We start from the raw sequence: 22,138 nt of genomic DNA on the forward strand, positions 1-22,138 counted from the left end.
GGGTTTTTTTAGTCATTCTGAAGTAAAATATGTCATATAGGGAGCCTTAAATTGCAGCTGTCTAAAGTTGTCACTGAAAATCCTCCTAGAAATTTGATGATCTCAAACCAAACCACATCCCCATCTGTTTTTCCTCTTTGCGGTCCCATTTGTCACCTCCCGTCTTTTTCTGTAAAATCTGACTTCATCTTTGGTAGATGATGTGGTTTGGTGGTAGGAGACTTCAGAAGCCATAATTTGGCATAAAGACCTGTTTAACGTTGGTCCTTACAAAGCCTTACTCCTCACATGACCTGTCATCCACAGGAGGAGGTTAAACATCACTGTGGCTGAAAGTGCTGGCCTTGTCCAGATACCGTGCATTCGCTAGCCCTCAGTAACAGTGCTTCTGAGTTCATGGATGAACTCTCCACTTCCCAGGCAAGACACTAAAATGCGTTGCGATTGGGTTGAGGTTGTGGCTTTCCTAACAGAAATGTAAGTTCATGGCTAGGGCTGAAATGTCCTGTGTAGCTTCCGTCCTGTGGCTTCCCTATGAGCAGAAGACCTGGAACGTGAAAATGCCATCCTCAGAGACAGCCAAAACATCTTTACCCCTCAGATCTGGGTGTTTCCTCTGCCTCATTCCCATGTTCTCTTTCCAGGAAACTGTTTTCAGAAGGGAAAGAGGCTTTTGCTGCCTTGATGCCTGTGAGAACTTGTGGTCTAGAAGAAATGCGCACTGGAAGGTGGAAGGTGCAGGCCTTGGGCATTTTAGGCCCTTGTTATTCAAAGCGGGGTCCAGAAACAGCAGCACTGGCATTACCTGGGAGCTCGTTAGAAATGCAGAATCTCAGGCCCACCCAGACCTGCTGAGTCCGAGTCTGCGCTGTAGCAAGACCCCCAGGGATTTGTGCGTACTCTCAGGTATGAGGAGTGCTGCTGAGGCCGTTCTCTGTGCTGCTGGAGCAATCAGGTTGCGTGTCCCACTCTGCAAATGACAACCTTTTATAAATAATTTGGAGTGGGGTGGGGAGTTAAGAGTGATAGTATTTTAGTGATGATTCTCATGGAATAAAGATAGGCTCTGAGGGGTTAAATACCTTTTCATTTGGATTTTAGTGGCTTTGGACTAGCTTTTGATTAACTTTACCTTCAGGTAATTATATAAGTGGACACACCCATTTCCTTAGTACTTTGTACCTTTCTTCCGGAAGGTTGACCTGTTTTGCTAAATGTGAGTAACCTTTGTGCTGAGCTCTTGCCCATTTAGACAGGTCCACCTTGGAGATCTAGAAAGCAGAGTGAATGAGGCAGCTTTGAACAGCGGGACTGGGTGAGCATGAGGGCCCTTCCTGTGGGCTCCGTTGAGAGCCTCAGGTTGGAACTGGAGGAAGTGTCAGAGTTATGACAGATAGACACAAAAGAGCAGGGGACTGCGGTCCATGTGGTATACAAAGTGGAGTGGCGTGGGCTTCCGGAGCAGGCGGGTCCGCTCGGCCCAGGGTGGTCTAAACTCTTAGAGGGAGTGTACGTCCAGTCAGCAGCAGGGTTTCAGTTTACGCTACAAGGACTGCAGAATTGTGTTGCAAGTTGTCTTTAAATTGGCCAGTTGTTGGGCATAAGTATCAGTTTCCTCTCGCATGTTTGGAAAGGAGGGTCCTTGGCAAGGCCATCGACGTTACCGGCCCCGTGGGTCCAGTTTCATGTGGAGATGGCTGTTGGCTCCACCCTGTGGGGCTGGCTGTGTGCCACCAAAAGGTCCAGCCACTGGGACCAAATGGATCAGTTCCACCTTGGATTAGCTAATCTTTAGCCAGTGTTTATGGCTGGGATAAGTGCTTGGTTTGGTCAGAAATCATTGATCCTGTAGGTGTGGGATAGAACAGAGCTGCAGGAACTGCTCTGACCTGCCGTTGTCTTTCAAAGACTTGCTTTCATGTGTACGTTCTTAAAAACGAAAACCCACATCCAATTGGAGCCACTGGCCTTGGCGGGTGTTGACAGTCTCACCACTTCAATGCTTGCTCAGGTGGAGACCCCGGGAACTCTCCTAGGACAGCCACAAGCAGCCACGGGCATTCTAGACCATACCCCTTTGGCCTATTCGGTCTTCACCCAGAATTCATGGTCCCATGCCTGTTTTCACAATTAGCTGGCTCTCCACGAAGAGTACTTCTTCAGCTGTGTTTTCAGGAAAATTCCTCCTCTTCCTCACAGGACCAGCTCTTTCAATCCAGAAAAATGAGCGCTATAAATTCAGCCATCAACTTTCATCTCTGTATTACTTGTGGCACCTCTTGGTCTTTTTGTTCATAGGTTATCATAATGGAAATTACAGGCATAGCTGTGGAGTAGAGCAGCTTGTATGAGGGCCCATGATTTTCTTATGAAGAACAGAGGGGTCTTTCTGAGCCATCATCTCAGTCCCATCCTGTGATTCTGCAGTTTTAAGGCTGTTGCCACAGGCAGAAGTACTCTATTAAAATCAAAACAGAGCCCACAAAACCATGTCCTTGGTGGCATCCGGATGGTCTGAGTGTATCCTTTTTCACCCCTTAGAAGGGACATCCAGAAGGAGGGACTCCAGGCCGAGTGTGAGACCCACCCCGCGAGCTTCTGGCTGCGGGGCTGACCCTTGTTCTTCTCTTTCCCCTCTAGGGCCGGCAGGGCCTGGGCTCCATTTTCGTCTGGGCATCGGGGAATGGTGGGAGAGAGGGGGACTACTGCTCCTGTGACGGCTACACCAACAGCATCTACACCATCTCCGTGAGCAGCACCACCGAGAATGGCTACAAGCCGTGGTACCTGGAGGAGTGTGCATCCACCCTGGCCACCACCTACAGCAGCGGGGCGTTTTATGAGCGGAAGATCGTGAGTTCTCTTGGTGGAGAGCTTAGGATATGTGCCTCAGCCCTTTGGGGATGAGATCCTTTTCCTCTTAACAAAGAGATGAGCCGGGTCGAGGCCAGTTTGTTCTTGGTCCCAGGGTACCAGCCTCACCCATCAGTGAACTAGTTGTGCCTCGAGGTAAACCCCGATCCCTTGGCAACTGTCCTCACACCCTGCCTTTCTAATTTTTGCACAGAATACCAATTAAAACCCTTTCTGGCTTTAGAGATCTAAAAATGTCATTTAAGAATGGGGTGCATTCTCAGCACGATGTCTCCTTTTAGCTCTCTCAAATTCTGTGGTCACATCGCTTGGGATCCAACTGACCGCTTCAGTTTCAGTGTGCAAAATAGAGTAAGAGCAAGTCTTGGTTTTATACAGAAACATTTTAGAAATCCACGTGTTCTTCTAGGCATTCCCTTCCTGCAAAGGGACTTCTCCTGGACGCTAAGTCGAGCAGTGGTTTCTGTCTGGTACACTGACTTCAAGGAATCAGGCTTAATTTATCTTTGAAAAAGTAACTGTTATCGTTTAGTGTATGGGTGGAGTTTGTGCCCCATCCTTCTCTACATGCTTTCCTACTTTAAAAGTAAGAGGGGAGGGTTTGAAGTTGTGATTAATGCAGAATTCAAATGCACAGTCATTAGTTTGGTTTTCAGACATTTTAAAAATGAGACCATGGAGCTAGCCAGGCATGGTTTAATTTTAAAGCTCACTAGCATCTTTTCATTTCTCTTGCTGCTTAGCCACATCTTTAGAAATTATTTGCAAATGTATTTTTACATTTTCTGTGGGAGCGCACAGGCTTCCTGTTCTCCGCTTTGCTCCGCTTTGGCTGAAAGGTCAGCCACGATCGTTCAGCCGCGAGCCTGGCAGCAGCCCGGGCTGGTTAACGAAGGTATTAATTTAAGTTGTTATGTTCCTTTTCCACTGGAGCACGCGCCCTGGACGGGCAGCCGAGATTCTGAATGGTGTCCTGTTCCTTTAGGAACCTGGCTCATTTGAACTCGGGCATGCTGGAGTCTTGTTAAACAGCTGCCTGTGCGGAAACCTGACAGGGGTGCGAGGCGGAGGTTGTGTTGTTGGACACTTTGTCCCCGGGGCTTCGTGCTGGGAGGACGCTGTTTCCCATCCCTGGGAGCAGGCTGCAGCTTTATTTGCTTAATGAATCACACTGCGTGTGCGTTTGTGTGTGTGCACGTGTGCGCACACGCCTTCGCTACAAAATGCCTTCATTCCTTTTTCTTTCTTTAGAAAATATCTTTGCTGAGCAGTAACGTATGCATGAGAAGGCTGTAATCGGGGGAGGGGTGAAAGAGAAAACGCTCACCATAGTTGCTGTCCTGGAACTCTTCTCTGATAATACAGAGGGCATTTTATTTTTTTTCAGCTCAACTAGAGCCAGATTTTTGCTCTCAATCCCCTTAGTGATGCTGCAAGGGGATGAGCAACCGCTCTGGACGGTCAGCCGCTCCCCGTCTGCAGAGTGCAGGCAGGCATCTGATGGAAATCAAAGTTCTGTCCCCTCCGTACTCTCCATTCCTCTCTGTCGGTGATTGCCGGCCAGCGTCCTCCTGAAGGAAGGATTGCCCGCTGAGACGTGACTCTCGATAAAAGGAGTAACACCAAACGCGAGCGTCTCTCCCTCATCCACTCATTGGCTCTTCCATTCGTTCAGAACATGAGCCGTGTTCCATGCACGATGTTTGGTCTCAGGAGGGGCACTGCCCACCATGATTCAGCCATCCCCTCCCCACAGGGAGACCCCTCTGCTCACTTCCCGGTAGTCCTTTCTCTGAGGCTGGAGAGCCAGTCGTGGGCCTCACCTGCTCCTGAGAGCTTGGCCTCCCGCCCAGTTAGTTTCCCTCACTGGCCACCATCTACTGAGTGTAAGTATGTGCCAGGTGCCAACTGTGACTGTCACAGAAGCCCTATGAAGGACATATCATTATGCCCATTTGCAGATGAAGATCCAGGGGTCAGAGAAGTTGCATCCTCGTCCCTGCTCTCTTGCCCTCCGCTGCCTCCCCAGCCTCGCGGTGCCTTAGTCCTGCTGAACGGGGAGGGAGGAGGAGGCTGGTCTCTGCCAGCGTTCTTGTTGAATCTTCCTGTGTGTATGACATGGCTGGATCTCCTCTCACTGGCTGATTGTCAGCACAGCTGAAATGTGACAAAGGAAGATTCTCTGTTTGGAAGAGGATCTGGATTGTTATCACTGGGGAAATTCATTCTCAAGGGTTATGCAGATGGGCTCCTGGAGCCTTGCAGTTGGTGGGTGCATTAGTTTCCTATTGCTGTCATAACATACTGTCCCAAACTTAGCAGCTTAAAACCACACAGGTTTATTATCTCATAGTTCTGTAGGTCAGAAGTGCAACAGCCTCCACAGGGTCTCTGTTCTGAGTCTCACGAGGCTGAAATCCAGGGGTTGGCTAGGCTGTGTAACTTTCCGGAGGCTCTGGGGAGAATCCGTTCCTTGATCATTTAGGTTTTGGCAGAATTTAGTTCCTTGTGGTTATAGGACTGAGCTCCCGTTTCCTTGTGGGCTGTCTGCTGAGGGCTGTTCTCAGCTTCTGCAGGCCACCCACAGTCCTTGGCTGCAGTCCCCCTCACTCCCCCTTCAAAGCCAGCAATGATGGGTCGGGTACCTCTTATGCCTCTCTAACAAAAATTTCTGCCTTGTTCCACTTTGAAGGGCCCTGTGATTACACTGGGCCCACCTGATAATCCAGGATTCTCTCTCTGATTTAAGGTTAGCAACCTTAATTCCATGTGCAAAGTACACGGGAGTAACACTAGGACCAAACTCTCTTCTAGCACAGTAGATGTCAGTCAGCTGAACCCACACGTGCTGATCTCACGGTGGCTGCTTCTCCATTTCAGTTGAGAGGCAAGGTACAAATCAGGCCGTGCGATGGTGAGGTCCAGAATCAATACCCCTCCAGCCTGGTGTCAGCACCTCAGAGGAGGGCGTGCGGAGCCTCTCAGTTGGCAGAGCCAGCTTTGCGTTCCTGAAGAGAATGGTGGGCTTTGTCACCCCACACAGCAGGACCTGTGAGGTCGAGAAGGCTCCAGATTATCTGCTTCTGCAGATGGAACTGGGTGCTTTGGGACACTTATCAGCTCTCTGAGGAGGGTGTCCTGGTGGAGAACCATCTATGACCTTCTATGACCGACTTAGGACCTTCTGGCCAAAGGCAGGAACATTCTCTGGGTCACCCTGACACCTCCATGAGTTTCCACCTGCTCTAAAGTCAGGGGTATCTTGGAGGTCATTAACGTGGGCTCTGGCAGGTGGTATTGCCATGGGGACTCTGCCGTGGAGAGCCCCTCTTTGTTTTGTTTTGTCTCACCTTTGTGTAGCGTGCACAGCTGCATAGTGAGGGGATGTGGCTTCCAGCTGCTTGTCTTCCCTCTGCCTTGTCTCCTTGCTCTCGCCCCACAATCAGCTCGTTCCTGTAGTGGGTCCTTTTTTTTTTTTTTTTTTTTTGCTAAGGAAGATTGGCCCCAAGCTAACATCCATTGCCATCCTCCTCTTTTTGCTGAGGAAGATTGGCCCTGGGCTAACATCCATGCCCATCTTCCTCTACTTTATATGTGGGACGCCTGCTACAGCATGGCTTGATAAGCAGTGTGTAGGTCCGTGCCCGGCATCCGAACATGCGAACCCTGGGCCGCCAAAGCGGAGTGCGCAAACTTAACCACTACGCCGCCAGGCCGGCCCCCATTTTTTACATATGAGAGCAAAGCAGTTTATCAGGGAGTACCAGACACGGCGGAAACCTGGGTTACCAGGATATGTCTGTGTAGCACCTTTTCCATCCCTGGGACCAAGGATCACACTGCCCAGGGGCAGCATGTTGAGTAGCCTCTGACTTCTCCTGAGAGCTGATTTAGCTTCTTGCCACCCTCTTGCCCAGGTCACCACGGATTTGCGTCAGCGCTGCACCGACGGCCACACTGGGACCTCAGTTTCAGCCCCCATGGTGGCGGGCATCATTGCCTTGGCTTTAGAAGCAAAGTAAGTCCCCACCTACCTTCCCTTCGTTTCCTTTTTTTAAAAGATTTTTATTGTGGTAAAATACACATAACATAAATTTACCAGTTTTAAGTGTACAGTTCATTAAGCACATTCACATTGTTGAGTAACCACCACTACTATCCGTATCTAGAACTTTTTCATCATCCCAAACTGAAACCCTATTACCCATTAAACAACAGCTCTCTGTATTAGTCTGCTAGAGCTGCCATAACAAACTACCACAGATTGGGCAGCTTAGACAACAGAAATTGATGATCTCACAGTTCTGAAGGCTGCAAGTCTAAGATCAAGGTGTTGGCAGGTTTGGTTTCCTTGGAGGTGCCTTCTCCCTGTGTTCTCACATAGTCTTTCCTCTGTGTGTCTGTGTCTAGATCCTTTTATTTTTTTTTATTTTTATTTCTTTAATTTTATTTATTTATTTTTTCCCCCAAAGCCCAAGTAGATAGTTGTATGTCATAGCTGCACATCCTTCTAGTTGCTGTATGTGGGATGCGGCCTCAGCATGGCCGGAGAAGCGGTGCGTCGGTGTGCACCCGGGATCGAACCCGGGCTGCCAGCAGCAGAGCGGGCGCACTTAACTGCTAAGCCACGGGGCCGGCCCTGTCTAGATCCTTTTAGAAGGACACCAGTCAGATTGGATTAGGGCCCACCGTCGTGATTCCATTTTACCTTAATTAGCTCTTTAAAGACCATATCTCCAAATACCATCACATTCTGAGGTACTAGGGGTTAGGACTTCAACATATGAATTGGAGAAGGGGTACACAATTCAGCCCCCTAACACTCCCTGTTCCCCTTGCCCAAACCCCTGGCGCCCACCCTTTTATTTTCTGTCTCTATGAGTTTGACTACTCTAGGTACCTCATATAGGTGGAATCATACATATTTGTCTTTTTGTAACTGGCTTATTTCACGTAGCATAAGGTCCTCAAGGTTCATCCACGTTGTAGCATGTGTCAGGACTTCCTTCCTTTTTAAGGCCATCCTTAATGGTCATGAAGTGCTTCCTTCCCTTTTCCTTTGAAAGCTGACAGTCTTCCGCCTGTCGTAGGACCACAGGGAGCTAGGCGGTCAGAACCCCAGGCCTACCTCCTATTCTACATCACACACCAAAATCTTTCTTTAGGCTGCTACAGCTGCCCTTTATGAACTTTTAGTTCATAAATTGACAATACAATGGTGATGTTTTATCTGTTGTAAGCTGAATAAAAACTCTAGAGTTGTTAGTGTGTGGATGGGTCGGAAAGAAAAGACAGTTTGCTACACATGCAATCATGGTGTTAAAAACAAATTTTAGTTTAGACATCAAAACTGTCTCAGAACGACCCTGCCGTTTGAAGTAGTCGTTTGTTTATATGAGATTTTAAATGATTCAAAAATCATGTTTGAGTTGCTTAAATCCTTGTGATTATATATGTTTGCATGTTGGTTTGCACAAGGCAAAAGAGCATAAAACTCAAATGCTACCAGTTTAACAAAGGAACAGCTAAAGATTTTCAATTTTCAGGCCAAAATGTTAGCTTCTGTGTCCTGAGGCTCTTTTAAAAAACTCTGAATAATTAGTTACTTGTGTGGAAAGTTGCATTCACATGCTTAGCAATTCATTGTTTTATATTTTCTTTCATTCCATATTGGAAACATGCAGGGAATTTTGTTAGTTGAAACTAAATGGAAAACAAACCCTGCTTTGTGCCGGACTGTCCCATTAAACTTGGCCTGTGGACACATGAAAACTCTGATAGTCCTCTTCTTCATCATTTTAGCTCATCCTCTGAAATTTGCAGGTGGCGAACCAAGCAAACTTTATTGAAAACAGCATTAACTTAGAGGATTAGTCAAGGAAGGAGCAGGTTATCACCAAGGACCCTGAGGACCGAGTCGAGGAGATTTGGAGATTGGGATGGCTCGGGTGCCTGGGAGCAGGCCTGCTGGTCACGTGCACAGCATTGCCTTCTCGCTCTGTCCATTTCTACTGTAGCAGGAAGCAGGGCAAGGCCAGATTATTCTGGGTGGAGAAGCTCTCAGGGGTACAGGGAGGGCCTGCGGACAGCGCGTAACAAAAATGAAGAAAGACCCTCATGCATAAGAATCGTCCAAAGGTCATTCACAGTTTGGGGCAATCTTGGGACTTCTCATCAGTCCCTTCTTCATTGAGAAACATTTTCAACACCATTTCTTAGACATGTTTTCCATACAACTATGTTTGTGGTTTTGTTACCAGAGTCAAAAATAAAATGGGTTTCCTATGATAAGATGGTTTCTAAGGTTCACCATTTCTGGACCCATTCTGTCTTGAACTCTGAAGCTCATGCTTCCTGGCACCTTATGCTGAACTTCCAAGAGGACGAGCATTAGCCATCCTTGAGTAGGCCCTGCTGGTGTGAGCAGTAACTTTCACAGTCATGCAGGTAACAAGGGGTGCAGCCACGTCTGCTCTGTCGGAACTCCAAAGCCTTTGCCTGTGCCCACTCCACCAGAGTGCAAGGCCTTGGGCCACTCAGGGCCTCAGAATCCTCCTCTAACAGTGAGCTTGGCTATGGGCCTCCAGGGGGGGCAGTGGATAAGGGAGAGCAGGTCAGCCTGTGCCAAGCAAAGGCCTGGAAAATGGACTGAGGGACATGGTTGAGGTGAGGCAGCCAGGAGGCCGGTGACCGGCACAGTGGCAAGAACACGTTGGAAAAATCAGAGGAGGCCAGGGCTAGAGCCTGGAGAGGGTGAGCCCCAAGGGAGGAGTGCGTGTGTACCCCAAGACTCAAGCCACAGGCGAGCTCCTAGTAGGAAAACAGGTAAAGAGGGAACAATTGGTGGGAATGTAAAATGGTGAAGCCACTATGGAAAAGAGTGTGGCAGTTCCTCAAAAAATAAAGCATAGAATTACCTTGTGATCCAACAGTTCCACTTGTGGGTATATACCCAAAAGAACTGAAAACAGAGACTTGAAGAGATATTTGTACGATCATGTTTATAGCAGCATTATTCACAATAGTCAAAAGGCGGAAGCAACCTGTGTCCATCAGTAAATGCGTGGATAAATGAAATGTGGTATATCCATAAAATGGAATATTATTCAGCCTTAAAAAGGAAGGAAATTCTGACGCATGTTACAACATGGATGAACCTGGAGGACTTTATGCTGAATGAAATAAGCCAGACACAAAAGGACAAATACTGTATGATTCCACTTATATGAGGCTCTGTGAGTCATCACATTCATAGAGACAGAAAGTAGAATGGTGGTTTCCAGGGGTTGGTGGAGGTGGGATATGGAAAGTTAGTGTTTAATGGGTGAAGAGTTTCAACTGGGAAAGATGAGAAAGTTCTGGAGACGGATGGTGGTGATGGTTGCACAACAACGTGAGTATACTAACAGCACTGAAGTGTACACTTAAAAATGGTTAAGATGGTAAATTTTGTGTTATGTATATTTTTAAACACACACAAACAGTGGATGATTGGAAAGATGACTGTGATGACTGTGGGTGAGGACAGGCACTGGTCGAGAGGAGGGGGCGAGGGCTGCAGCGAGGGTGCTTCCAGCATTTGTCTGTGACCAGTCCTGATGCTGTGGACAGAGGGGATTATAAGAGCATCATTATAAGATGGATCCTGTTTCCAGAGGTGTTAAAAAGATGGGAAAATGTACCTTAGAATCAAAGAAAGCTGATCTATGCATTTTTACTAGTGGGCGTGTGTTCTTTTAATGAAATGTTTCTACTTTGCACCAAAATGAATGTATTGTAAATTTAGAATTACTAAAATCTCCAATTATAGTCTGTAGGCAGTGGGTCCCCAAAGGGGGGGGTCTGGGCAGATGGTGGCTTGAGCGTGCTCTGGTGCACCATAGCATTTGCTCATTAGGGTGAAGAATAGCCCCAAATACTTACGAACATTTGCTGTTGTGGTAAGGATGCCCGTCTCTGCACTGCCACCATTGCCGCTACAGCCCTTGTACAAACTCAAGCCGAGCTTGGCAGCAAAGCTGGGTTTTTAATGCTGTGGATTTTAGGTCACCCATTGTGCTGTTTTATCTCAGGATTTAATCGCTGGAAACCGTTCTTTACAAAGAGGTTGTGAAATAAACCCTTGCCAAGGCGTGGAGCCTGCGGGGCTTCCTCAAGTCCAGACTTGGGGCTGGCTCCCGACGCACCACCTCTGAATGGAGCTGTGCAGCCATCATTGGTGACCTGTGTGGCCTACAGCGGTCTGTCATTGTGTCGTTGCAGCAACCTGTTAACCTGGAGGGACGTGCAGCACCTGCTGGTGAAGACCTCCAGGCCGGCCCACCTGAAAGCAAGTGACTGGAAAGTCAATGGTGCTGGTCATAAAGGTGCGGCCGCGGCTCTCTATTAAGGGGTAACATGAATTTCTCAAAAAGAATCCCCAAATAACATAAATCATGTGTCACAGAATGAACAGTAGATATCCAGTGATTTAAGAAAAGTATCCTGGAACCTCTCACTGGCATTAAAGAAGAAATCTAAGGTCACTAGAATTCAGGATTCCCTAAACTTCACAACTTTTGCCACATCCAGGGACCACCTGTACCAGTGTTGACGTGATAGTTCTCTTTAAATTGACTTGCTTTTTTTTCCATAAAGAAATATGTTTTAAAAGGAGACTTTATTACATCTAGTTAATCATGAGCTTGATGTGTAGTTATATTTTTTCTAATGCACATTAAAACAAATCCATAATTATTTTGATAAATAATGTTTATGTGCCACCTAAGGGCAACTTGCAGTCTTAGCCCTGAGTAGCTCCATGATTTTGCAACTAGCCCTTAGTTTTCCTCATCTGTACACTGAAGACATTGAGATAGTTATGTAAGTTACTTTCTAACTATAAAACTTCTGTCAGGAAGCCCCCATGTTATAAAAGTAACTCATAGAACAGTGAGATCTCTACCCCAGCACAGCCTGGTGCAGACCCAGGCACCAGGAAATCAACCCACGGTGAGGACTTGTAACCCAGATATTCGGAGCCTCTCAAGGAGGTAATTATAGGACTGTGCCACTGGCTCTGTTTGTCTGGCTTCTTACCAGAGATACTTGAAAAAGATTTACATCCAGCCATGGTATGTGTGGAAGGACTTTTTTTTTTTTTTCCTTTCCTGAAGCTCAGGTCCAACTATTTCAACACCAAGCCTGATACTACTATCTGTAAAATATAGGTCAAGCATTGTTACTGTAAGTTCCAAGGGACATTCCTTTTAATAAGGAGGCCATTGATTAGGCCTAATGCATCTTTGTTTTGCAGGAGTGTTGGTGGTAGTGGTGTGCTGTAACAAGAGCTGACCTACATTTCAATTTTGGCCTAATTAAATAGGAAAACAGATTGTATCTAGTTCTCAACCTTGCGTCTTAAATTAAACTTTGAAACTCTCCTGCCTTGGCCAAAGGAAACATTGGCTCGGGCCAGTTCACAAGTACTCACGGTCCCTGCCGCTCTCCCTGAACACCTGGGAATTCAGCAGGGAAAGAAAAGGGCAAAGAGCTGAGTGCGGCCTCGGTTCATTGTGTTTATTGCACGTCGTGGTCATGTGAACCAAGGGGTCTCTGATTTTGTTCCTCTTGTCTGGTTTAAGATTCAGGGACTGCAGATGCCAACACATCCCTTTAATGTAAGGAAACCTGTTCTTATCTCATGAAAGAAAGTACTAGGCTTCTCCTACTGTGCACCAAAACGGGACTCGTGGAGCCGGCCCAGTGGCACAAGCGGTTAAGTGCACGCTCTCTGCAGCCGCGGGCCGGGGTTCGCCGGTTCGGATCCCGGGCGTGCACAGACGCACTGCTTGTCAAGCCATGCTGTGGCGGCGTCCCATATAAAGTGGAGGAAGATGGGCACGGATGTTAGCCCAGGGCCAATCTTCCTCAGCAAAAAAAAAAGAGGAGGATAGGCAGATGTTAGCACAGGGCTGATCTCACAAAAAAAAAAAAAAAAAAAAAGAAACGAGACTCGTTTCCTGGCCCATACTCCTGACCCGAAGGAGTGCAGTTCAGAGAGAGTAGAGCAGATGGGATCTGAGAGCAGTCCTCAGAAGGGCCGGTCCTGCAGCCCGGGGCTCTCTGGAGACGGTCCGGGCCCTTCCAGTCCTTGAGTGACAGACAGTCTATGCCAGGACCATGGCGGTCCCGAATCAGGTGCCCCACGCGGGAACCGGGCAGAGGGCAGGAGCCCGGCCTTGGTCTGTTCTGGGCGTGCGGGGAGCCGGTCTGAAGGGCCTGTCTTTTCAGTTAGCCATCTCTACGGATTTGGCTTGGTGGACGCAGAAGCCCTGGTCATGGAGGCGAAGAAGTGGACAGCAGTGCCCTCGCAGCATGTGTGCATCGCCACCGTAGACAAGAGGCCCAGGTGAGGCTCTGCTCCAGCACTGTGCGGCTTTTCAGGCCCGTCGGTTTGGGCCTGACTCTGCTGTAAGGTATTGCGGGGGAAGTGTTCACACACGCATTCCTGCACGTGTCGGCGAGGACACACCTGTGCGTGTGCAGGGTAGTGTGTGTATATGCGTGTCTGCATTTCTCTTATGGATTGTGACACTGGGGAAGGAATTGCTTCTTAACCCACGACCGTGTTGAGGCCTTTTGCTGTTGATTGCGGTTTCCCCTTTTGCAGCAGATGGCTCCATACTAGGGGAGTTGGTCCCTCAGCCGGAACCCTCAACCTCACGTTGGAAATTCTTACCCGTAATATGTCGCATAGCCGACTGGACCAGGGATCTGCCTGGCTCAGCCCTACCTGCCCTGAGAGCCCAAAGTGTGACTCTTTCACTGTGGCAGGAGTGGCAGCATCTGCCCCTTCTCTGTTGCAGGAGGGGTTTATTGTCCACGGCACAGAGCAGCTCTGTGCTGCCTTTGTCTGGACCCCAGTAACCTTCTTAAGGTTTGAGCACTGGGATTTTTTAACAAGCCTCGAGCAGTGTGCTGCCAGAGCCTGGCTTCATCTTTCTTCCCTGGTTAGGACACTCCCAGCGTTGCCCTTTGTAGTAAGTTGTCCTAAATCAGTTACATTTGTTCACTGAAATTTTTATTTAAAAAATAATCAACTGTAAAGAAAATCCGATGGCAAGAACTCTACTCTGTTAAGAGAGGAAATCAGGTTATTCTCCTGAGTCTGCTATTGCAGATATCCTTTTTAAGGAGAAAGGTGTTTCTCTAGGCCTTAATATCTGATGAAGAATGAAATGCATTTCTTTCTAACTATGACTGTTTATTACCCTTGGAGAATGTGTGTTTGAAAAAAGAAATGATGAGGTGATTAAAAGTGATCCTTACGTTATCAACAAGTATAGATCACTGTCTTTGAGATCACCTCTTCCTTGAAGGCATCTACCTCTTATAATGTGCTCTTTTGCTATAAAATGTTGAGAAAAGTGTTTCTCAACGTTATGCAACAATGATGCCTGGCATATTGTGGGAATTCAGAAAGTATTTGTTGGGCGAATAGCCATGGAAACATCTTTTGAAAAATTACGTTTCCATCCTGCTGCTAATTGTGAAGACTGACTGCTGGGTGGTCCCTCCAAGGCCTAACAGGCCGGTCGGCCAGCAGGCAAGTCTCAATCTCGCCATTTCTCTAGGGAGCCTTAGACTGTCAAGTTTAGAAGAAAGGGGAGGTTCTCTGAGATAAAGGAGGCCTTTGCTTTCTTTTGCTTGGTCTGTTGGAAAATGCCCAGCACGTGGATGATCGATCTCCAGGTAAGGTGACCTGGGCTCCTGTGAGCTGGGTCCTGCCCACGAGGCTGCTGTCTGACCCGGTGCCGTGTCCAGGGCCCGCAGCTCTTTCCTCCCGCTGGTCTCCCCGTCGGGGCGGCTCCTGAATGAAGCATTCTTCTCCTGCCAGAAATAGTTTTAAGATGGTAGAGTGGTGCCTAGGTGGCGAAGGGTTGTTTTTATTTTTATTTTATTTTGTTTTTTAAGTGAAAGCACAGGGAGTCTAGACAGCGCAGGTTGAGGGAACCAGCCATAACATACAGTGTGACATTGTTCCTGTCCTTTGAGGAAGGAAAGGACTCCGCAGATTCCAACAGAGGGGAAGAATCAGACTTCTGTTTCTAAGGAAAAATCTTCTTTACATTTAGCAGTTTCAGAGTCTTTCTAGAATTTTCAGCCAACCCGCTGTCCCAAACCACTGGCTTCACTGCACACTCAATTGTTCCCAAGGACATAAGAGCCTCCAGAGAGAGAGAGAACATGCGCTATTACTGTGTGGAAGGGAGATGCCTCGTCACGCCTTTGGGCTCTATCTCTTGGCGGAGATCTCCGGCCTGCCTATCAGGGTCATTTGAACCAGGGCTGCTGAGCATCCGCAATGCTTAGGGCCAGTTTCCTTCATCAGAGTTCTTGTCTGGCTTTGCCTAAGCTGCTGGGATCCTTTGGCTTGAAAATGAAAAGGACGAGTTCCCACACACCTGTTTGTCGTCTCCCTCCCGCTGCTCCCTCTCCACGTGTGGTTTTTGGTCCAGCTTTCCACCGAGAAATGTCCACTCTCTGGGCATCATTCTGGTTTCTCCATCTCTTGGTAGAATCCTAAGACTCTCGGAATGTCCCAAACTTGGCCCCAGTTGCTTCCCGTGGTGGAGAGCAGGAAGGGAAAGAGAAAGAGCTAGAGAAAGCAAGCATCTCTGTTTGTCTGGCCTTCCCATGCGTGTACCACGCTACCACGTGTGATATGTTTCCCTGCCTTTCCTCTTCAGTAGAAGGGACATCCCACCTAGTGTGGTGAAGGTCGGAGAACTGTGTTCATTGAACACTAAGTATTGGCCTTCTAGAGGAGACTGTGGCCACATCTGCCATTTCTGTAGTAATGCCACCAGTGTTCTGAATTAGAGGACCCGGGTATTGATGGTCACATACAGGGGCAGGAATGAGGAGCAGTGACATCTCTCTGCCCTCTCCTGCCCCTCAGCTCTGATCTGGCCTTCCTCTCCTGGGATGTGTCACAGTTCAGGGAGACAGTCCTCATGGCCATTACAGGAGGAGTCACTGGACCACCCTGTCAGCAGATCCTGCCTGTGGCTCAAACACTAGCCTTGTGCCCACTGTGCCTTGAATGACTGCTCGGGTGTCTGTTGGTGTCCCTCTGCTGGACTGCTCTGTCCAATACCACCCATGCCTACACTTGAGTCATGCTCAGGCAGAAAGAAGCAGAAAGGCCCACAGCACAGCACAAGAAAGGCTGCAGTGGAGAGAAGCCAGGCTGTCATTACAGACACACGAGAAGCGGCCCCACCAGGAGGAAGCTGTTATTGATTCTCTCTAATTTGAAGAAAGGCCATACAGAGACCTCAAGCAGTATATCAACATTTCTAGTCTGGACACTACATCTAGGGACTGTGGGGTTTGAGATTTATCGTGTCTCTGTCTGGATCCCCCTCATGAGAGAGAATAAGTCCCTACGATCATGCAGAAGGTCAGGGAGCCCAAGAGGAGAGGCTGGAAGAGAGGGGACCACAGGGGTGGGAGCGAGGAATGAGGGGGGCCAGGCACCCTTGCTCTGAGGCACTGCTAGGTCTCGCTGAGCCGTCTTTTTATAGCCTGTCACTCACCCCACCTCAAAGAAGCCTGAGCCCCCAGAACAGAGGCCATGGTGTCTGACCCACCTTTCCGGCACTCGCGGGGGGCAGAGCACATCATAGACAGCTTTCAGTGAATGCTAAGTCTAAGTGCAAGGGCAAGGGGAAATCACTTGAACTTGACAGGTACTGTTGCGAAAGAGAATGACTCGTTCGAGTCCTTACAGGTGACACCAGATGAAACTATGAGCTGGACCTGGGTCTCTGTTGGGATATTCAAACACATGTAGAAGAAACCTTTGCCTAGTCTTGGGCACAAACGGTTTTAAATCTACTTAGAACGTTTCTTCAATTAAAGGAAGGTAAATAGGATCATGACCAGTGACATCGGCCTCTGCAGAATTATTTAAAAGTCTGTGTGTGTTAGATAGAGAAGGACAAAATTGATACTTTTATAACCTTTCAAAAAGTGAAAAGGAAAATCAAGCTGAGTATAATTCCTATGAATAAGAAAGAGGCCAGCTGTTAAATATCTTCTTTGCTTGACCCTTAGGATTTTTCTAGCCAGCACTTCCCTTGCGTCTTTAAAAACCCAGCTACTGTGAAACAGTTTATGACATCCAGGACTCCCTGCTCTGTGCTGGAAAGACAACAGCAAGAGAGTCGTTTAAAGGAACGAGAACTTACCTACTCGTCTTCGGTTTTAGCAGATTTGGAAAGTTACCATCCATCCAGAGTTTACAGTTTAGTGTGACTTGTCTTTTATTTAAAGAATTCACACACACAAAGATATGTCAATCCTAAAAGCTTTGAATATTAAGGCTATGATGCTTTGAATATTAAGAATCATCTATAGAGCAATCTATTTATAGGTGTTCAAGAATCAAGGATTAACCTATGGATTAACCACATACTACTTACTCTTTTGGTCTTTCATTAAACCAGACCACGGTGATGGTCATTTATAACGATTCTACTTATAAATAAATCAATCAGTATAATGGATAATAAGATAATGGATAATGATCATCAGGCACTTACTCTGCATCAGGTGTTGTTCTAAGCACTTTGTGTGTGTTCATTCATTCAGAATCCCCAACAACAGTGTGAAGTTGGGAATTATTTTTATCCCTATTTTAGGGATGAAGAAACTGAGGCACAAAGGAGTTAACAGCCCGGGGCTGAGCTGCTGCCCCAGGCTGCCTGTTTCCAGAGTCCACCTTGCCTCTCTGGGATGAGCACATCACAGGACCTCAGGCCATACTGAACAAGTAGAGTGACCTGCACATTACCCAGGAGAGACCTTTCCTTCCTTTCCTCTGTGTCCCCAGCCTGCTGGGCACACTGGCCCCGAGGATGGGAAAGCACCTTGGCCCTGCTACCTGGAGGCTCCTCCAGCAAGCAGGTGAGGCCACATGGCCACCACGTCCTGATGGAGTACCTGTGCGGCTGGGACCCACATCGGCCCGACTCCAGGACCCTGCTGTGCTGCAGCACACAGCCTGGTTTCACATCTTTGTAGAAAGCTAAAAGCCCCTCTTTCCTTTGGGCTCTCTCTGTCCTGTGCATGTTCCCCCCACATCCCACCCAGCACCTCCCTCCAGGCATCTAACTCCTGAGCACTCCTGGGTACTGTATGAGGCCCTTCTGGTTTCTTCTGTCACGTCATTCTTATACAGGGCATGCCTGGGTGTCCTAAGAGAACTCGTGGGGTGCTCTGCAGTCCTGCCCTGGGGGTAACCATACCTGGGCCCATGACATTTGTTCCTGATGTCCCTTTAGACATGGCGAACTTGAGTAAGCTACCTGTTTTCCAGCAGCCTTTGCCTTTCCTAGCGTATTTTTTTGACACAAACCTGTTTTCCCCAGATTGTAAATGCAGCTTACTTCTAAAATTAGTATTTGAGTTTGAACACTACAGTCAATTCTCGTTATTCATGGTAGTCATGTTCTATGAAGTCACCACAAACCCTGAATTTGCAAAAACAGAACCATCACTTCTAGGAGAAATACAGGATTAGGTTCCCATGAGCCTCTGGTCACAACATTTTCATCAACTGATAACACAGAACCTTGTATTTTATGGGTTTCTGTTTAAAGATACCTTATTTGATCCATTAACTTCGAACTCACGGTCAACAGCACTATAACTCTGCCTGCATGAAGCTCATCTAGCACACGTGTATTCTCTGTAGGGCACCTTGCAGCCTCCCTGCACTGGACCCCAGACAGCACGACGCTTGGGGGCCATTTTAAATAGCAAAACCACCAATGAAAAACACAAAATGTGAAAAACGTGGCACTAAATAGACTACCAAAAGGATACTTGTTTACAGTATGAGCTCAAACAAGAAGGCAGAGTGTCGCCTTGTTCAGCCTCAGCTCGGAACATGTATATCAGGCAACTCACATATTCTGCTGCTCTGCGTGTTTCTGCAAACGATCACAAATGCACCATAAGTATTGATTTTGGGGTTACAAAAATATGTTAGTGAGTAGGTGAATTGCAAATATGGAGTCATGAATAATGAGGATTGACGGTATATTTTATTGTCTTTATTATTCCCGATCAGATTGAATCTTAGAATGTTAGAATTGGAAGGAATGTTTAAAGCCAGCTAATTCAGCCCCCTCAGTTCACATAGAAGAAAAATATATACTATAAACTTAAATGTTATATTAAAGAACCCTATAGCCCAATTAATCATGGACAGCATTGTCTAAATTAATGTACTAGATTAGCCTCTTTTTTTTTTTTTGAGTTAAATTTTATTTCCAGCCTAAATGATGTGCTATGGTGGATAATCAAAAGTAATTTCATCTAAGGAAAATTCTAAATATGAACTAATATGAGTAGGAAAATACCCAGAATCTATCTTCCTCCAACCCTAATGACCATCCTCTCAAGAACGTTCATCCAAGAACATAGATCTAAGAAGTGACTGAGAAGCTTCTTGCTCTCCCCACGCAGCTCTCTCTGTGCCCTCCAAAAGACCAAGTTGTTTTCCTACAGTTTAATTTAACGAACCTGTCCCAACTAACCCTTCTTGTTACCCTTTAGGAGGTCGGTGAAAGGGTTTCCTGGTTGACCTTCCCTTGTAGGTCCTTGGTTCTGCAGCAGCCTCTTCTCCCCGAGACAGATGCCAAATACAACAGAGAGAAGGGCGCTGCTGCCTTCCGATTCTCAGCCTGATCTCAGAATTGTCTAATGAGGACCTTGCCCGCAGCCCTGCAGCTTGGGAGAGCCGTATTGCCCTGGAGGTGCTCTTGGTCAGCCCTTGGAGCTGAGCTGAAGAGAGGTCTGCAAGGTGGGAGTGAGAAATCTTGACCCGTAGTAGCTGCCCAGCTAGGGCAGAAAGACAGGTGGAGTGGTGGAGTGTTTCCCCCACCACTGACCCGTGGCCACTGACCCTCCGCTTTCCCTGCCACTTGGTTTACTTGAAGATTTTAATCTTTGGCTCCCAGTGTTATTCTGATGTCATAAGATTCTAAGTGTTGTAATTTGGCGAGTGCGTTGAATAAGCGAATTGGGAACTTATTTCTACATCTTTACAAGATATTAGATGGTATCGGCCTGGAGGAAACTAGAAGGAGGCCCAAGTAGTGGTCTGGAGGCACCAGGAAGTGATGAAGCTGCTGGTTGGTAACCCTCCGCCCCTCAGGAGAAGGGAGCTGCTAAAGGGACATTGGGATGAAAGAACATCTGGAGGATCAGTAATTAAGTCTGAAATGTGGCTCAACGGGAAGTGACAAGCCTCTGTCCTCAGAGACCTTTTCAAAGTAGGGCAGTCTCCACAGCTTAGTATCACTGGGTCTGGAAGTAGGTCTTGTGGGGTCTTTTAACTCCTTGGGTTCCTTTAGGGTCCTAGGTGGGCTTTGTGTACACAGATGACAGTTCCAGAGTTTAATAGTCGAGGAACATTTTTAGTTATCTTGGGAACCTAAAGATCTTTCTATATCTATTTTCACGAATAAAGTACAACTTAGCTGTGTTCGTATGACAGAGATAATCCCTGCACTTTGTTTAACCTAAAAAAATAAATTGCTTTGCTGTTGATTTGCATTTTCCATGTTATCTTGGAAATAACCGTAGGGTGGGAAGTAACTTCTGGTTTTTTCATTGGCAGTGTCCCTTTCTGCCTTGGAGGTAATCCTTACCAAGCAATGGCTTCTCATGTTTGCCTTCCCCACTTCTACTTGGAGTTTCTATCTGAAATACAGAAAAATTTCAGCTCAACTATTCGTGAAACATTTCCAAGCCACCACCACTCCCTTTTGTTAAGGAAATTAAAAAGCCTGCTGATTTGGGATGTTGGGATGTTTGTTTCAATAAAGGCAACAGAAATGAAATGTGGGGAGGGCTAACTGCACTTGAGGAGGATAACAATTCGCTGACCTTGAGTGGCTGTCCTGGGCTCCCCACCTCCCCTAGAACTTGCAGAAATGGGGAGGCCTGGTGGCCATAACGGTGAGCTTTCACAGTTAGAGATTCTGGTAAAAACTAATTGTTACATTGAGCCTCATTCCCCGGAGGCAGAGCTCCTAGCCCCCAGGTGAGGGTAATGTCTTAGCTTTGGAAACCTAACCAATCTAGGCCTTTAACGTAGCTTAAAACAGCATCTGAAGGAGCTGTGTGTGCCCGCCCCAGCCAGCCACCCTGCAGGTAGCAGCAAAGGGCCCCTGTGCATCGGACCCAGCCATCCCTTCTGACCTCAGGGAGCCTAGCAGCTGAGTCCCTTAGCAGGAGTGAGAGGCTTCGTGATCTCATTGAGTATTAAACACTCCTTGAGATGCATTTTTCTCTAGGTGTTGACGCTATGGGCTGGGCAGGGGGAGGCGGCAGGTGAGGGTGGGATTTGGTTGCAATTTTGCTGACTCTGTTCCTGTTCCCTCAAATCCTGCACCTTGTCATTAGGATTAAGGTTTCCTCACTGGGATTCCAGGTCTAATTCTAGGGCAGAATGATTGCTCCACCTCTCACTTGGCAAATGGTGCTGGGCGGGGACAGTTTTACAAACTTTGTTATGCCTTTTGTTTCTGCTTCACCCTTATCTTGCTACTCAGCCCAGGAGAAGTGTTAGGAGTTGGAAAGTGTAGGGTTATTTCTGGGAGCCAGGTTTAGTGAGTCTTCACATATAGGAGTCTGCTCCCTCAACACACCCACTTGTTGCCATCTTAGTGCAGGGGTGTAGGGGAATAATTTTACTGGAGATATCTATGGGCCTGGCAGGGCTGGAACTCTCCGGAACTTTCTGTCCTGCCCTGCATCTGCCACACTGGGGGCCTACTGACTGGTAAACGCAGACAGTGAAACTCAGGAGAAGGCAATGAAAGAAGTTAGCATCTCTAAATCAACTTATGATGTATGCAAATCATGTTTTCAAATATTTACAGAGTCTCTGAGGGACTTACATCACTGTTTATAACTGTTTTGATTGTTTTTTTATGACTCAGGCCCAGTAGAGCCAAGCGATGTAATTCCTGAGAGATGCTGAGCCTACGCTCCGAGCCTCCCCTCCTGAGAGGAAAGTCGGGGCGTAATGGGAAAAGTGCTCCCCTTCATAAACCAAGCACTGGCCAAGCAGTGGGGAATTATTAATGTGCTGCTGGGCAGCGGGTGGGTCTTTCTTCAGTTTACAGATCATCGTGGGGAGCCATGGTGTGTAGGTGGGGTGGCCCAGCCCAGCTCGAGACAGTGTCCGGAGGCAGGCTTT

General features: G+C 47.4%; 1 protein-coding gene across 2 annotated transcripts in view; it reads left to right on the forward strand.

Annotated features, from left to right (window-relative positions):
* PCSK6 (proprotein convertase subtilisin/kexin type 6) overlaps positions 1 to 22,138 on the forward strand; it is a 188,450-nt gene that overhangs the window by 99,803 nt on the left and 66,509 nt on the right. For both annotated transcript variants that reach the window (XM_087428846.1, XM_087428847.1), the window contains exons 8-11: positions 2,641 to 2,853; positions 6,792 to 6,892; positions 11,137 to 11,240; positions 13,147 to 13,264. In XM_087428846.1, the coding sequence (XP_087284972.1) occupies positions 2,641 to 2,853; positions 6,792 to 6,892; positions 11,137 to 11,240; positions 13,147 to 13,264 (536 nt within the window). The remainder of the gene's footprint in view (positions 1 to 2,640; positions 2,854 to 6,791; positions 6,893 to 11,136; positions 11,241 to 13,146; positions 13,265 to 22,138) is intronic.

This window comes from Ceratotherium simum, chromosome 3 (genome assembly GCF_057802395.1).
Source record: "Ceratotherium simum simum isolate JZ-2026a chromosome 3, ASM5780239v1, whole genome shotgun sequence".
NCBI classification, from domain to species: domain Eukaryota; kingdom Metazoa; phylum Chordata; class Mammalia; order Perissodactyla; family Rhinocerotidae; genus Ceratotherium; species Ceratotherium simum.